Genomic DNA, 18,130 nt, shown 5'->3' with positions numbered 1-18,130 from the left:
GTATGCATCAGTTTGAGACTGGAGCTAGCTTTCTGGAAAAGTTGAAAGATTCGTTGATGAATACAATGGTTTTAAAGATTAGCATGGCTGAGCAGTAATAGGAAAACACATTAACTGTTAACAAAAGGAGGGATTCGTTCTGAAGGACAATGTCAGTGGCCTGGCAATAACAAAGAAAACATTTTTAGTCCTGTTCCTTAATAGAGCAATAACACAGACACAACCTGAATTAGGGAAAACTGAATACCAGTGGCTGAAGCATCATAATCTTTCCTCACATTATAAGTATTCACATTATCCCAGTTTTTGAGAATGGGACTCCTCATTTAGACTGAAAAGGTTTTGCAAAATCATAACCTATTCTGAAGAGCCCTTGCTGAGCACCTACCCAAGCCCATGTTCCATTACACAATAGCGCATACCTGTGTTAGGTCAAGATGGGTAGCCATGTTAGTTTGTTTGTAGCAGTAGAAAAGTGCAAGAGTCCAGTAGCATCTGTAAGACTAACAAAATTTGTGGCATGGTATGAGCTTTTGTGAGTTGCAGCTCACTTCAGATACAGCTAAAATGTGAGTCCATCTGTCCTTATATCTTGGAGAGTGGAGTGATTTCAGATGCTGAATAACAATAGCAAGTAAAGGACAATAGCCAGTGAATAACAATAGCAGGTATGATTGGATTAGGTGGGATATGTAGAGGGGTAGTGGGTAAAGATGTGTTAAACTAGAATAAGTTAAAGGACATAGCATTATATTTCTAATTTACTGGGTTTGCTTTTTTTCTTCTTTGAGTGCTGGCACTTTTTCTTAAATTCTTGGTTGGAAATACAAACTCCCCATACTCAGTTCTGTGTTAAAATCTTATTCAGCTATGTCTTGGGCCTCAGATCTTGGCAGGCATGTTCTACGTTCTGTCAAGTATATCAATTGTAAGGGCTTGATGCCTACTCCCCCTTCCCCCTTTTAATTAATGCCGAGATTCTCAGGAAGCCAGATTCCATACATAATACCATATTCTGTATTTCTGTATCCTACAGCAGCACAATATATAGACAGCTCTATCCATTTTACCTTACACTTAATTTGGTACTGTAGATACAGTGAAATATTGCTGAGGATAGTGTTTTGTGGGTTTAATTTTTCTGTATGTTGAAAACATGAAGCTGCCTTATATTGAGTGGGACCAGTGGTTTGTCAAAATCAGTGTTGCCAACATGCTGGCTGGTGGTAGGTCTCCAGGGTCTTGGGTGGAAGTTTTTCAAACCTCTATTTATTTAATTTATTTATGTCATTTATAGTCCACCTTTCTCACTGAGACTCAAGGCAGATTACACAGTATGAGGTTAATACAATCAGTATCCAAGTACATTTCAATACAATACCATAAGGTAAACAGATACAAGTTTAAAAGATATAGCATTAGCAAGGATCCAAGACAGAGTAGAAGAAATACTGGGGCAAAACATAATCAATTCTAGGACTAACATTAGACAACATGGAGCACTAGTTGTATGTAAGAGTACATATTTAAAGCAGCAGATAATATATAAGGCAAAAATAGTGATGAAGTCTATGATCCCCAACTCATTAGTGAAGCATTTGAGACCCCATCCCTACAATACAGCCCTCCCATTTGAGTAAAAAGCCTTTTTGAATAGTTCGGGTTTGCATCGTTTACGGAAAGCCAGGAGAGTGGGGCTCTTCTAACTTCCTCAGGCAGGTCATTCCACAGGATAGGGGCGACCACAGAGAAAGCCCTTGTATGGTGGGCTGCTGCTGACTTCACCTGTGTGCAGCCTGGCACCTGCAGGAGACCCTGTTCAGATGAGTGAAGCTGCTGTGGAGGAACATAGGGAGGGAGGTGGTCCCGTAGGTATGCTGGACCAAAGCTGTGAAGAACTTTGTATGTAATAACTAATACCTTGAACTGAGCACGGTAAATGATGGGTAGCCAGTGGAGTGACTGTAGGATGGGAGTGATGTTCATGCTTCTGCTCGCTCCTGATACCAATCAAGCTGCAGCCTCATAATCTTAACTGGAGATGCTAGGGATCGATGTTCTGCCATGAGCCCCATCCCACTTGAATCAACAGGGTTTTTTTTAATAAAAAAAGGGGGGACATGATAAGCACTTCTCTTAGGCTGAATTTTGTTTCTTTAGCAAAATTAATTTACTGCAATAAGTTGTATTTGTGGGCTGTACAAATCATAACGCTTTGTTTATTTTAAGATTTTGAATTGATCATATGCATAGTATTGATAAGAATTTCTAATAAAAAGGGGGTAACTGGCAAAGGTTAGGTTCAGCCATTCATAAAAAGTTTTCCTCAAGTCTAAAAAAAATTCAAATCAACGTTTTTTTAAATTACATGAGCCATAGTGTTTGGCTCTTGACAGATTACACTGGCTCATGTTGCTTTATTGATATCTGTTCCTATTTGTGGTATTACTTGCAATCTTGGTCTTTTTGTTGTAATGTAAACACACAGACATAACCAATATAAAACAATTATTAAATATATAATTATAACTTTTTAAAATTACCGGATTACTTCTGAGCATGTCAGATCTTGGAAGCTAAGCACGGTCAGCCTTGGTTAGAAATTGAAAGGGAGACCTCCAAAAAGGACCAGGGTTGCTATGCAGAAGCGGGCAATGGCAAACCACCTCTGAAAGTCTCTTGCCTTGAAAACTCTATGGCGTCACCACAGCTTGGCTGTAACTATTCCTCTTTTCACTGCTACTAGCATCATTTATGTGGATCACATTCTGTATTGTAGATGCCACTACAACATTAAGAGCTTCTCTCCGGATGTGCTGTTTTGATCTTCTCAGCTGAATCAATGACACAATGTTGATTAACTTTGGCAAGCTTCACAAGGACTAGCCTGATAAGCATGCAAGAGACCACTTGAAACTAGGCTCACGTTAAAATTGATGTCAACATCTTAGAATTCAAGCCACTGTAAAATTTAACTGTGGCCTCCTGTGTTATATGTAGGAAGCTACTCTGATCATAAGAGCCCCGTAGCGCAGAGTGGTAAGCTGCAGTACTGTAGCCCAAGCTCTGCTCACGACCAGAGTACAATCCTGGAGGAAGCTGGGTTCAGATAGCTGGCTCAGGGTTAACTCAGCCTTCCATCATTCTGAGGTCCGTAAAAGAGTACCCAGTTTCCTGGGGGTAAAGTGTAGATGACTGGGGAAGGCAATGGCAAACTACCCCGTAACAAAAAGTCTGCCAAGAAAACATCATGATGCGACATCCCCCCACGGGTCATTAATGACTCGATGCTTGCACCTCTACCTTTTAACCTACTCTGATCATACTGCCTTCCTGTGAATAATGACTCTTAATTTATTGGTAGGAAATGAATTGCTTGAATTTTGGAACATACAGCCACCACTTTAATTGAACTCCAAACAGTTTTGTACATTTGGCATTAATAGGGTCGTTTATTTTCAGGATTTCAAGGCTGTTTTACTCATGACTTTTTTTTGCTAGAGTATTACTTCCATGTTCAAAAACCATGTGCACTGTCATAGCTTCCAGCTGTATGTACACGATGTATTTATTTCTTGCATATAGGAAAACCTTCCTGCAGGAAAGTGTGTGATGGGAGCCAGTATGATGCAATTCTGGACCTGGAGTGGGATGGCTTGGGCTTGGATCCTCATTTGGATGATGAAGCTTCTGGATAACTTTGGCCTATTCACTCTCTCAACTTAACCTACCGCACAGAGTGGTTGTGTTTGGGGAAGGATGGATAACCCCATCTATACATGCTGCTCTGAGCTTCTTGATGGAAATGTGGGGTATACATGTCATGAGCTTGGATTTGTATCATTCTCCAGACTGAAGGAGAGCTTCTAGTTCAGCATCTGTAAGGGTGTCACTTAAGTGTGTGAAAGAGATCTAGTAACTCAAAGTTAAGAGGCATTTAAAGGCCATTGTTGGTTTCAATGCCATTGTTTTGGGCATATGGAAATTATCCTTTAAGACTGAGCAGTCATGGAATGTATTTAAGTCTCTAAGAATCTTTAAGACATTAGTCTTTAGGAATGAATTGTAGATTTAAACATTGACAGTGGATGAGTTAGTGTGAGGAGGCTAAACCTAGAAAGTACTTCAAGCATTTTTGAAAAATATGTGCATGTCTTAATGCCAGGCAGTCTTGGTTCTTAAGGGCAGTGCTCATTGTTCTTAGGTATTACTAGAAAGTGAGTAGAAAGACAAGGTAGCAGTAGCTTGCATAATGTCTAGTTCGAAGAGCCCATGGCTTCAGGTTTTCTACTTGCAGCCTTGCTTATAAAATAAGGTTTGATTTATTTTCTTCATTAAATTCATTCTCCTCCTCCCTTGCTCTTTTAGGATCGGAAGCTGTCCAAATCGGAACGGCAGCGGTTTAAGGAGGAGGCTGAAATGCTGAAAGGGCTGCAGCATCCTAACATTGTTCGGTTCTATGATTCCTGGGAATCAACGGTGAAGGGAAAGAAGTGTATAGTTCTGGTTACAGAACTTATGACTTCTGGCACTCTGAAAACGTGAGTATAGTCTTGCTGAAGCTCTATGCTGAATAGGAACACATGTGAAAATATTAAAAAATGAATATTTTATTAACACAGGCAAGGGTCTTTCATTGCTACGGAATAACTGCTTAGAGGGCCCACAGTGAGAAGGAAGTTCAGCAGCCCTTATGTTCCCTTCTGGCATTTTAAATTTATAAAACTCCTGAAACTATTGCCAACACTGTACTGTGAAAAAGAAGTATAAGTGCCTTTGAGATCCGAGTTTGGCAAGCTATATCATGCCTCCAGTACAGCAGATGCTTGACATTCCAGGCTGCAATTGAGCTCTGCAGCCGCAACTTGCCATAGTTGTTCACTGAACTGGGGAAGATAAATAACAAGAGTGTCCTCTAGTGGTCAGTAAAAGCATTGACCACTTCTCCTGTATTTTGAGTTTGATACTTATATTGAATATATGCGTACATCATAGTGAAGGTGCCCAGGTCCAAACAGTTAAGCTGTGTTTGGAACTAGAACTCCTTGTAGGCAGATTTTTTTTGTCAGGAAGTATATTATGAGGAAGAGCCTCTGAATTCTATTAATGATGGAAGCTATACATTATGGAAATGGGATATAGTCAAAAATTTTCCGTTTTGTGTGATCTGATGTCCAAAAAAAAGCATACTTAGAAAATGGCTTTCTTTCCTGTGGGAATATTGGATTATTTTGCACCCTCAAATGCAACTTCCTTTAGATAACTGCGAATCTTGTTTTGACCTTTGAGGACTACATGGCATGTAATTTGTCAGGCAGGAGCCAGTCCAAGAGCTACATAATATGGTTTGCCAGTTGCTTGAGAACTTACCAGTTTTTGCTTTTGGCATCACTGAGCAAAACCGTGTGTTTATTGAGCCTTGGAGGATCACAAGTTGTGCAGGTTTGTACTAAGGTAATTTGTATGGAAGGCTATAGAAAGCTATCCTCTGGATAGATTATTTTGCATACAAATTAATGCCTCTGTTAGAAGGTGCTTTTAATTAAAGCATAGATATTCTCTAACAGTTGCCTTGAATGTTGATGATATGTCCATGCATGTATTTTCTGGATAAGAGTGGAAGAGCATTTCCTTTCCAAGTAATCCAGCGTCATCAAGTCAAGGTACATCTTGGATATATAAACTCATGGTTGGTTTTACTGCATCAGAATTCTAAGCTACCTTTTTTGCTGTCTGAACAACTATAAAGAGGTTAAATGAGTGTGTTAGATGCTTAAGTTGGGCTTCAGTTCTGTACTGGTATAATACAAAACCAAACTGCAGGGAGCGTGGAAAGTTGGCTGCTGTTCAGTCAAGTATGTACAGAGTAAAGATTGCTAAAAGTCCCAGTGAGTAAAAACTAAATATAAAATGTGATTCACTGACATTCCCCTAAATGTATTTTAAATAATGACTGTTTCTTTCTCTCTCTAGTAGCGTTACAGTTACTGATCATTTTTCTTGATGAAGAATTTCTGTTCTCTGAAATTTCACTTGTCTGTAGAAGTAAATCCAGTATATGATACTAAGCGTACTTGCTTGTAATTCTTTCTCAGTAAAACCAGCTCTTGCTTGTATGCACTTCTTTCATATTCTTAATGTTGAGAATACTGTTGTACTTCACTGTTGCTTTGTGTGGGTGAAATGGGGGAGGGAAGGAACTACAGAAGAACTCTGAATGAAAAGAAGTTTTTGTTGGGTAGTGAGTGACAGCTATGAAGTCATTGTAGCAACCACTTAGCTACTGAAACATTAATCAGAGGAGCTCAGCTAGGATCCTTGGGTAAGGTTTAAACTTGCCTTTACCTGACTGATGATCACACAAATTAAAAGTTCTTGGGGACCATAATTTTCTCATGGAGTGCTTGACCTTGTCTGGCAGTATCTGTACAGATTATGAAAATGGCACAATTACCTTATTTTACATGGTATTGTCTTGTGTCCCCCTACACAACATTTTCTTTGAGTCAACTGAAGTGTGTGTGGCTGCTTCCAGTGGCGGTCAGGCACCTTGTTTATGTTGAAAAAGTCTGTAGAAACAATTATCCTATGAATGACCTGATAATATACAAATTATATTCCAGAGAAAATGATTTTGAAATGTGTGATGTCATCAGTAAAGCTGCTTCAGCCTGAGGATGCAATCTGTAGCTTTCAAAAAATCCTGGCCTGTTTGCTTTCCCTGGTTTTCTGTGGAAGATTCAAAGGGTGCTCCCCAAGTCACCATCCATGACAGGTGTTTAGGGGTCTGGATCTAGATTGGATGTCACTGTCACATGATCCTATGAGGGTTGTCATGATTATTTCTCAGCAATTCCATGCGTGTTCTAGCTAATGCCTATCTACTTCATTATAGGAGCATGTCTTGATGAAATCATTTGGACAGTTGCTTTTAAAACTATGCTAATTCTGATTACTACTATTTCTACTGTTCAAAGGAGGGACTTTAGTAGTGCTAATCCTGCTGTGAAAACTGCCCTATAAACCATTAAAGAGATGGTATTAAAGGGACATTGGAGCTCAGTTTGGAATAAGAATTAGGAGGTGGAGGAGAACACAGAAAATAATCATAACAGTTATAGAGGAGGGTAGGGGAGGAAACAATTCCTGGCAGTTATGCCACTTTTTGCTTTCCTGGCTCGTTTGCTACTGACACATCATTCAATATGTTTTCATGCCCAGTCTGTGAGACACATGCTCAGCTGGCATCTTCACTTGAATTCTTGGCTCTTAAAAGGTGCTTGTCTGCTGCCAGTTATTTTCTCTTTTAAAGGCTTTGGGCTCAAGCAGGTCCTGGCAGGACTGCTCTGTGTTCCAAAACATTATTCTTAAGCTAGCATCACTTCCAAAGTCTTCTGTAAACAGAGCATGCATAAGGACCATAATTCATAAGTTTAAGCAAATTGGTTAATGTTGTAAAGCTGAATGCTTTAAAAGGTTGCTGCAACAATTAACGGTTTAAAATGGTCTGCTATTTTGTCTTATGATGACACAATGTACCATTAGAATGTACAGAAAACCCAGCGACTGCTTTGCAAAAAGTTTGTATTGGTTGCCTACAGAAATGAAAACCATATACATTTAAACTAACTGTTAAGTTTTTAAACCATATATAGGTTTGTTTGAAATTTTTTACTTCTACTGAACATTGTAGCCTGTTAGCTCAATTACTGACATAATTACTGCTGGTTATGTTCCAGATCTCTATTGTCCCCTTCCCCCACTAAATTTAAACCTTAAATTACTAATTGGCTTCATCCACCACAACAAAGAAGAGGCTTCCAAGACTACTGCTTTGCTTTAGTGAGTTGTAGATTTTAGCCTGTTGAATGTGATTGCTTGTTACTATGTTTTCATTGGTGTTTTATAATACACTTCTGTACTTTAATAACATGAAATTAGAGAACAGGCTTCAGGTGCATTTTTATTCTGATTCTTCTTTTATAGATACCTGAAAAGGTTTAAAGTGATGAAAATTAAAGTACTTCGAAGCTGGTGCCGGCAAATACTGAAGGGTTTACAGTTCCTGCACACGCGCACACCTCCCATTATTCATCGTGACTTGAAGTGTGACAACATCTTTATCACTGGCCCTACAGGATCAGTCAAGATAGGAGACTTGGGTTTGGCAACCTTGAAGCGAGCTTCTTTTGCAAAGAGTGTCATAGGTAAGTTTATGTTTTGTTATGACAGCTGTTACTTGACAATTTGGGTGTTGGTAGAACTTTTATACTCACATAAAGTAGAAAATCAGCCCTGAAAACCTGATGACATGGGCCTTGTTTAAAGGTGGGGGCAGCTCCTGGTATTGGGTATTATCTGAAAGAATCATAGGAATATAGACTTTTGCAGTTAGCAGAACAACTTTGATAAAACCAAAAGTAATTGTATTTTTTGGAAAAATATTTGGCAGCTGGGATTATGGGGAAGTACATAAATTTGACTCTGTTTTTGAAAAATAATATAAAACATGATTTCTTACCTAAAATTCCTAGCGTGTTGAATATAACAGTTCAAATTATATTATTGTAGCAGCTTGTAATCTAGTTAGAAACTGTTGAGAATTGGTTTTAACATCTATGTTCTGCTATCCTGTTTGTAAAGGTTGCAGGCTAACAAGAGATAATGTAGCCCTTTTTAGTCTGCACCTGCCATTTTTAAATGCAATCAATACTTCTGAAGTATTGGAAGTATCAGAAGTTCTAATACCAAGCTTTCCAAGGATACAGAATCACATTTGCAAATAGTTTTGGTTTTGTCGCAATGAAACATTTCCTGCTTTCCAGCCAGGCTAGGAACGTTAAAAGTTGGTGGGAAAAGAAGAGTATTTAGTAGGAAATGACAGACTTCCTGAACACAGTAGTCTCCCTTCCATGTGTTACAATGAACTTTCAGTCAGAAAATGGACACTGTAAAATTTTGAACAGTTGTATTACTGAAATCATTTTTAAATTAATGTTATAACACCATTGAACTTTGAACTGTGGAACAGTGAATAGGAATTTAAAAACTGATCTGTAAATTTGCCTAAAACCTGGTTTGCCTGCAGAAAATAAATGTGCAGCTTCTGGCTCTAAGTATTCCTGATCATATAGTGTGTCTTCCCCTCTTCTGGAAAGGTGCACTGATTTAATATTTCAGGGATATCACATCCCTGGCAAATTTGTATTTAATTCAGGATTTGTTTAATCTCGCGCTCTGCTGTAACTCAATCTCTCTATATTTCTGAGTATTTTTGCCTGTAGGATGTCCCTCACTATTGCCTGTATCTGCAGTAGGCCTATAAAATGTACTGCAGGTGAAATGGTAAGTATGAGAAAAGGGCTCTGGTGAGTGGCCTTTGCAGTACATTTAAAAAAATTTTAAGAAGACTTTATTCATAGACACAGAGGTTTTTCATTGCAAAGCCTTGTTTAAAGTGACACTGTTCAGAATAAATGGAGTGTTACAGGTCAGAGACTAGCTGAGGACTCTTACCAGTACTAATTCTTTGCAGCAGAGGGCAGACTGGCACCATAACAACATACCTCCTTTCTCATAGGGAGGAAAGGTAAGTGAGGCTAACAAGTATTTGGTTTGTAGCCTAGCTAGTCTTTCACTTTATTTTTCTCCATTTATCTCCAATCTGATATTCAACTTACCTTTGTACAATGTAAGCTTTTTATTTTGGCTTCAATTCTATTCCATTTTTTATGTATTATATATAAGTGGCCACATTAAACCCTTAACTGTCAGTTCTTCACTTCTTACAAAGGCCTTGCAATGGAAGACCTATGGGGTAAATTGATAAAACAGAGTGACTGAGGGCATCCTCCCTCTTCTTTTTGCCTCCACTTCTTCTTTTCTCACAGGTCTTCCCGTCCGCTTCCTTCTGCGGTGAGTAACGCCAGCAGCCTCTGCTCGCTTTGAGACATTTAGAGTCTGAATCGTTCTTTTAATTTAAGGTACCCCAGAGTTCATGGCACCCGAGATGTATGAGGAGAAATACGATGAATCCGTTGATGTATATGCTTTTGGAATGTGTATGCTTGAGATGGCTACGTCTGAATATCCTTATTCTGAGTGCCAAAATGCTGCGCAGATCTACCGTCGAGTAACCAGTGTAAGTCTTCTATTCCTCTCTGCTGATTTGTAGAGCACCTGCCGCAGCTAACGAAGGATGGCAAGCTGGATAGCTTCACACAGTGCAAGAGGGAAATAAAAGGAAAGTACACAGGGGGAAGTGTAGAAACTGTTTTTTCCTAGCTCCACCTAAGCGGGACTAAATCTTGAATACTGCTCAAGGGAAGAAAACATTGCCAGAAGTTTAACTTTTTTAGAAATCAGATCATTAATCCCATTATGTCTTGACACCCTGTTTACATTCAGGCAACGTTAAATAACAAGATATTGAAATCATCTAAAACCTTTTCAATGTGTGCCTGGACTACAAAACATTAATTTAATACGCTAGCTTTTGATCTAAAGAAGTACGTTACAGAATGAAGGAATTCTAGCTATATATTGCTCTCACAGACTTTCAAATGTTTGTTTATACCTGTCATTATAAGTGAACAGTCTTAAGTTTCAGTAGGAGATGGTATCCAGTGGAAAAATGTTACATACCATAACTAGCTGGTAAGGAGGTCATAAGGCATGACTAGCAGACTTACACAATTGTTATCACTGATTGTCCAGCTTCCAGTTTGATCATTAGGTAGAACAATAATCTGCAAACTATGTCCCATGAATGTATTAATGTGCAGTAAAGGAACTGTTGTGGTGTAGCAACTAAACATAAAAGAGTGCCCAGTTGACCTCAGCTGGTGAAAGCAGTTCTTCCCCTTTTGTTCATTGGGTGTGACTGGACTACTCTCTTTCCCAATTAAAATGCAACAAAATTGGCTATTCCAGAAGAGGCTTCTGTTGCATCACTGCCTGAGTCTGTGCTCTGGGCTGGCTTCCTTCCAGTCAAGGGGCTGTTTAGAACAGTGACTCCTACGCACTGAAATTAAATCTGGAAGTAAACTTGAAGTGAACCTCCAGTATTCAGGAAAAAAGTTTCTCAGCTTGGAAAGTACTTATCTTTATATAAACACTGAGATTCAGCCTCTGTTCACCTGCTCCTTGGATCTAGCTTTTTTGTAAAAAGAAACATCTCATCTGTTCTTATTAATGTGTGATCAGAAGAGAATAATTTCCAGTGGCCAAGCATCGTCAGGCAGCCCCATTGTGTTGTATATTTGTTTTGATCGTTCTTAAGACAATAAATTCCTGAATGTAGGCTGTAATGTAAACAAGAAGTTGTCATCTGGTATTCATATTTAGCCTGACCAGTCCTGAAGGTAGAATCCAAATTTTTAGATCTGCACCAAATCTAGGAATACTACATACTTCTTACATTTCTTCCACAGTCTTCTGCTTATTCCTTCCTCTTCCAACTTCTGCTTCTCTTCCTTCCTGGCTCCTAGTTACCTTCTCCTGATTATCTTTCCTCTCAACCACCCAATCAACCTATTGCTCCCCTGCTGCTCCTTCCATACTGCATTCAAACACACCACCATTTCCTCCATTTCTCCTTGAATCACTTATTCCCTCTTAACTGCTGCCTGATTTCACTTTGTCCCTGAACTCCTGAATGCTACTTACTCCTTTATCTTAACTTTTTCTACTCTAGCTCCTTTGGACTCTTTGATCTAGCTTCCACCTTCTGCAGTCCACTGAAACTGCTCTTGCCAATATCACTCTCTCTTTGCTAATGGATTCAAAATCTTTACTATTGTCATCCCATCTTACTTTGCACTAATTACAGTCAATCACCCTCTTCTACTTGAATATCTATATTCCCAAGTTTGCATGACTCTGCCCTCATCTAGTTTCTTAATTCATTTCGTGTTTCCACAGGAGGAAGTTTTCTCTCTTCTTAGGTTTGTTCTCTGCCATTTATTTTTCTCTGTTCCTGTATGGCCTTATCCAATGTCATGGCCTTAAGTGCTACTTATATGCTGATAACATTCAGCTCTGCCCACTGCAACTTCCTTGTGCATTTCTAATTGTCGTATATCTATGCTTGACTATTTTATGAGTCTCAAGCTCAGTATGCTCAAGACAGAAATTCTCATCTGTCTCATTGTACACTCTCATCACCATTGTCTCCATCCATACCATTTATGCAGCCTTGGCTTGTTTTGATTCCACCATTTTCTCCCATAGACAGCCTGTTGACTGGGCACGTTGCTCCTTCTTATACAAAATGGTTAAAACATGAACTTTTCTCTTTGTTCCCATGAGGGAAGGCTTGGTAAATGTATCTCCTGCCTTGACTACTGGAGCCTTCTCCCTTGTGTTATCGCACCTCAGGCATCTGCCGCCAAACATCCCCCTGCTCAAACCATGTGAAATCCTTTGTTACATCCACACTGATCTGTTTCTTCTTGTTATCTTGAAAGTTCTTAATGGACTTGCTGCCCTCTCTCAACATTTCCCCTTTATGGACTTGTCTTTCCTCCACCACTCAGGTTCACTGCTCCCTTAAATAATGGTACCCTTTCTCCCTTGTTTTCTCTATTTTGATTGTAAATGTCAAAATGTACATTTTTCCCTGGAGTCTTTGGAATGTCCCTACTGAAAGACAAGCGTACACTTGAACTGAATACTTTTCCAGTCTATCTTTTCTGCCTCTCTCCTTGCATCCCACTCTTACCTCTCCTGTGCTGAATTTTAAATTACAAGCTCCTTGTGGTAGGGAGCAGTTGTCTTGCTGCAACTCCGTAAGGCATCATACACATCAGTGGCACTATGTAGACAATAACCATACAATATTAAAGCTAGGGATCAAATATACACTACATAGCTTCTGCTAGAGTCTGTTTCAAGTGGTGAACTGTAATATGGAGCTTTTCACTTTGGAAATTGTCACCTCCTGCAATCACTGCCAAGTAGGACTCGTGCAGATAATTTCTTTCTCTTATGGTCCTCCTTAATTAGGGAGGAAAAGCAGGTTATTTTTGTTTGTTTGTTTATTGGGCTTCTATCCCACCCTCCCTGTGAGCGGGCTCAGGGCGAGTTACAGCAATAAAAACATATAATTTACAATAAAATCACAATATCTCATAAAACACCACCTCCAGACAGTGACCCTACAACCCACCCCTGCCAGCGATACACTTGGGGCTGGGGAACAGGATATTCAGGTTACATTTACAGCTCATGGGGGGGGGGGCAGATGATCAGATGGTCCCCCTGACAAGAGGCCAGCTGGGAGGCTCCCCTGATGACTGCTGTACTGGCCTCAACCATATGCCTGGCGGAAAACCTCTGTTTACCATAGTTCCTAGGAATTCAGTTGTGTGTTATTCAGGGTAGTTGGTGCCATTCTAAAACTCTTGCTTTTACCGTCATATGTAAAGGCAAGACAAACTGCAAAGAAATCAAACACGGTTGCTTTCCCTTGAAGAAAGCAAACATCATAGTTGCTCTACCAAAAGTATTTTTATCCTGGGTGAACATACTGAGCAATGCTACTTCCAGGCTACTCCGTAACTATGCAAAACACCTAGGGCTAAACTCTCAGGTATGCCAACCTCTTGCATTTCCATACAAATGTGTGTGCAAAATATCAACATTTAATTGCTAATCTCACTAAGGTGCATTAATACTCAACCATGAATGTAGTTGTATTATTTAAGAGTTTACTTGTTAAAGGACACTTTGTCCTTGGGTTTCCTGATCTTAACTGTCCACTTTCAAAACCAGACTCTGTTGTTTAAAGCTAACCCTTTTGTTCCATGATCTTTATTGTGATCCAGGTCTTACTGCATTTGCTATCAAGTGTCCTTTTATTGTTTCAGGTGTTCTCAGTACAATTCATCCTTATTTGTCTAAATGGCCTGAGACACCTTGAATGCCCACATAAGAAAGGAGTTTACACACAGACCATGTGTGGGAAATTCAGTGGATTTGGATACCTGGAGTTTCTAGTTTTCAGAGTTTAGGTACTCATGTTACCTGCAGTTGTTCACATAGGCAAATAGATCTGATTTTTGATAACCTGATATACATATGTTTAATAACATAAATCTGTCTTAAATCACTATGTCTTTGTGGTTCCAGTATTCATTCATTAACCATCTAATCGTTCGCTAGCCCCCATCTAATATAGTGAAATCTTAAGCAGAGTTACTCCAGTCTGAGGCCATCAATAAGCTTAGACTGGAGTAAGTCTGCTAAAGATTTCACTGTAAATGCTGTAGCGTGCTGGAGGGAACTTTAGAAGAGGCGGCAGCAGCATGTAAAGGTGTAGCTCTTTAGATGTGTTGGGATGCAAAATTTTCCGGATTACTCCTCATGGGTTAAGTTCTGCAAAGAAGAAAGGAATGCTTATTTAACACTTGTGGCAATCTCCTGTTTCAGTAACCAAATGAGTGAACCTAAACAGTGATAGTAAGTTGTTACCCTTGAGCCTTTTTAAATTTTTGTTTGATTTTAGTGACCAAGGCAGCCATTTAAATTAGCATGGGAAATAGTTAGAAGTAATTTTGTATGGTTTTCAAATATAATCCTGCGTTCATCTTTGTATCCTCCGGCAGGCACACATGGGATTGCGCAGGTGCAGGCCAACCACAGAGGTTCAGTCTGTGAAGAAAACTTTTTGAATACGTTTTTAAAAAATCATTTCTGTACAATGGCGCTTTAAGAAAAAAGCGATTCTGGCATGAAAATGGCTACCTCAGATGAGCATGACTTGTGCCTTTGGTACACATGTAGAAGTTCTGAGCGGGTTCTTAAAAACATCAAAACACATATATGAAAAATGCTATGATATGTAACAGCCAAAAAATTTGGTCACAAATTCATTTGTTAATACAAAAAATCTTGGAGATTAATGTAAAATTTAAACTAGAGGCTTTTTATTAGGATTAGTGGACAGACAGGTAGAAAATAGATGTGGTATTTTGTTGTGGTATATGATGATGGTGGCAAGACTATTATATGCTCAAAAATTGAAGAGTTTGACTTTGTCTACAATAGAGGAGTGGATTGTGCAGATGACGGAGTTAGCAGAGATGGCGAAACTTACTGCATTGATTAGAGAAAAGAAGTTATCCACATTTATAGCAAACTGGAAACCCCTTATTGACTTTCTGCGTAAAACTGAAAAAAATGAACTGATGATTTGTGGTTTTGAAGCGTAAGAGGGGGAAAAGGATTATAGAAAAATAAGAAGTTTTATTCTGATAACAGTAGAACAATTGTGAATTTTGTAATCACATTGATATTTATTGTAGAGAAAATCAAAAGCTTTTCACAAACCCACACACTCACATTCTTTCCTTTATTATTTCTTTTCTGTTTCTGTTTTTGTTTCTGTTTTTAATTTTTACTTGTTTTTAAAAATCTTTCAGTAAAATTCATTTTAAAAAAGGAAAAACACTATGATAGAAAGATCAGCCCATGTATGTTACCTAGATGTTTTTATAGTCAAAGACTACTGTGCAGTTACTTAAATACCTTTTAAATAGATCAAATTATTATGGTTTTGTTTCACTTTAAACATTTATCTAATTTGTTTCATTGGTGTTGGAACTGAATCGAATTTCTGTTTTGTAGTCAAAGATTGTCTCTTATCCAGTGCTGTTTAACTTGGTCATTAAAGTTCTTCATATTGGTGAAGTTGGATGATTTCCTTAGTTTGGCCATTATTGTAAACAGATGTTTTCCACATGAATGTTACTAATTGGAAAGGAATAAAAGCTAAGCTAATATATTATTTTTAAGAGAAAGTTGTAATTGCCAATTTCAGTTTCAACACTCAATCAAAATAAACTGTAATCCTGGTAATATAGCAGGAAAGTGGTAAATAAAATTCTTGTGAAGTTTTGTATCTCAAGTATCTAAGAGCAGAACCACAAGTGACAAAAGGCACAGATTGGACACTTGTCAGCTTCCCTCAAGTTTTGATGGGAAATGTAGGCAGCTTGGCGGAATGTTGGACAAGTGACAGTTGAAAAGGCCATTGGGCAGCAGTCAGAGAGCGAAGCTGCGAGACCAGGATGCCTACATTTCCCATCAAAACTTGAGGGAAGCAGACAAGTGTCCAATCTGTGCCTTTTGTCACTTGTGGTTCTGCTCTAAGTCATATAGGTTAGCATAGCTAAAGCTGTCTGCAGTGAAATGTAGGGTCTATAGATTTCAGTTTGTTTAGATCATAGAATCATAGAGTTGGAAGGGGCCATACAGACCATCTAGTTCAACCCCCTGCCTAATGCAGGATCAGCCTAAAGCATCTCTGACAAGTATTCATCCAGCCTCTTCTTGAAAACTCTCAGTGAGGGGGAGCTCACCACCTCCCTAGGCAGCTGATTCCACTTTTGAACTACTCTGACCGTGAAAAAGTTTTTCCTAATATCCAGCCGGTACCTTTGTGCATGTAATTTAAGCCCATTGCTTCGCGTCCTGCCCTCTGCTGCCAACTGGAACAGCTCCTTGCCCTCCTCCAAATGACAGCCTTTCAAATATTTAAAGAGAGCAATCATGTCCCCCCTCAACCTCCTCTTCTCCAAACTAAACATTCCCAAGGCCCTTAGCCTTTCATCGTAGGGCTTAGTCTCCAGACCCCTGATCATCCTTGTCGCTCTCCTCTGCACCCTCTCGATTTTGGCCACATCCTTTTTGAAGTGAGGCCTCCAGAACTGTACAGTAAAGGCACAAGATCACAGAAATGCAGCAGTTTTTGCCCATTGCTGCGTTGCTTTGAAGAATAGGAAGTCTTCGATCTCTATAGCATCATACTCACATGTGAGGTCTGAGTTCATAGAAGTTTCCGTTTCGGTATTCTTCTACCTTCTCTGGTGAATAAATAGGCAGCGGTCTGCATGGATTGATTGATATCACCACACTACCGATGTAAGTCTGTGTAACAATAAAAGGCACAATGAGGTTTTAATAGCAGTTACTGCAATCAATCAACCAGGGCTTTTTTTCAGCTGGAACGCAGTGGAACGAAGTTCCGGAACCTCTTGAAACCCTCAAAATAGGAACTTCCAGTTCAGTTCATTGACAGATGTGAAAGGAAGTATCCACCAAAATGTTTCATTGCTAGCAGTTTGTAAGGGGGGCCATGAGTGTCCTGTGATTCACTCATATTTACATTGCTGCTGTTTGGATGTACTATGTTAATGACACAAACACTTTTGGGGAAAGATTTTGATTCTTTAAAAAATATAATCGATATATTTATTTTCTTTACACCTGGTGTTTCTCCCCAGTGTGAACCCAAGCTGCTTACACTGTTCTCTATTTTTTCCTCACAGCAACCCTGTGGGGGGTAGGTTAGGCTGAGAAGGTGTAACTGGTCCAAAGTCACCCAGCACGCTTCCATGGCATAACAGTGTCTAACCACTAGGAAACTCTGTTTATCTGTTCTGTTACTTCATTCAGACCTTGCCTTTTCCACCAGTGAGGACTCAAAGCAGCTTACATTGATCATTCTCCTTTCCTCTGTTTTATCCCCACAACAACCTGTGAGACAGGTTAGGCTTGCAGTGTGACAGTCTCAAGGTCCCTCAGCTTCCATGGCAGAATAAGGATTTGGATCCAGAGTTTTTCATTACGTTCAGTAACATTTTAGTCTAGATAATTGAGCTAGTACAGTAATCCTGAACAGGGTGTCTTTGAATACCACGGTGCCCACTGATACGTTTCTTGTTGTTGACTGACTCTTCCTGAGATTCTCTCTTGCCTAATGCACAAGTCCAATCCTGGCTATTTTTTGTATCTCATTGTAGCAGGAGATGTTTCAGAAGATCCCAGAAAGCATTACCTCTGCAGGCAGTACCTGTTAGCAGCCCCCACCCCAGGAGAATGCTTGGCATGGAACCTCCTACCAGTTTGCCCCATAGCGGCCATTTTGTCATTTGTTCCCCTTCTCCTGAATGCCATTTTGTGGTAGCACCCACTGCCCTTTTCTCAGAGTTCCAAGAACCACTTACAGGCTTAACAAGTTTGAGGACCTTTGAGCTAAGACAAGAATATACCCATACTTGAATGAGTTACTTTTTATGACTTGGCATTTAAATTTTGAGATGACTAAAGCCGGTTAAGCATGCAAGCA

General features: G+C 39.4%; 1 protein-coding gene across 1 annotated transcript in view; it reads left to right on the top strand.

Annotated features, from left to right (window-relative positions):
* WNK1 (WNK lysine deficient protein kinase 1) overlaps positions 1 to 18,130 on the top strand; it is a 149,602-nt gene that overhangs the window by 50,638 nt on the left and 80,834 nt on the right. Inside the window, exons 2-4 of the mRNA XM_054988948.1 lie at positions 4,369 to 4,541; positions 7,987 to 8,207; positions 9,984 to 10,141. Of these exons, the coding sequence (XP_054844923.1) occupies positions 4,369 to 4,541; positions 7,987 to 8,207; positions 9,984 to 10,141 (552 nt within the window). The remainder of the gene's footprint in view (positions 1 to 4,368; positions 4,542 to 7,986; positions 8,208 to 9,983; positions 10,142 to 18,130) is intronic.

Source organism: Eublepharis macularius, chromosome 9 (assembly GCF_028583425.1).
Source record: "Eublepharis macularius isolate TG4126 chromosome 9, MPM_Emac_v1.0, whole genome shotgun sequence".
Classification (NCBI taxonomy): Eukaryota; Metazoa; Chordata; class Lepidosauria; order Squamata; family Eublepharidae; genus Eublepharis; species Eublepharis macularius.
This window is presented reverse-complemented; position numbering and strand designations above follow the sequence as displayed.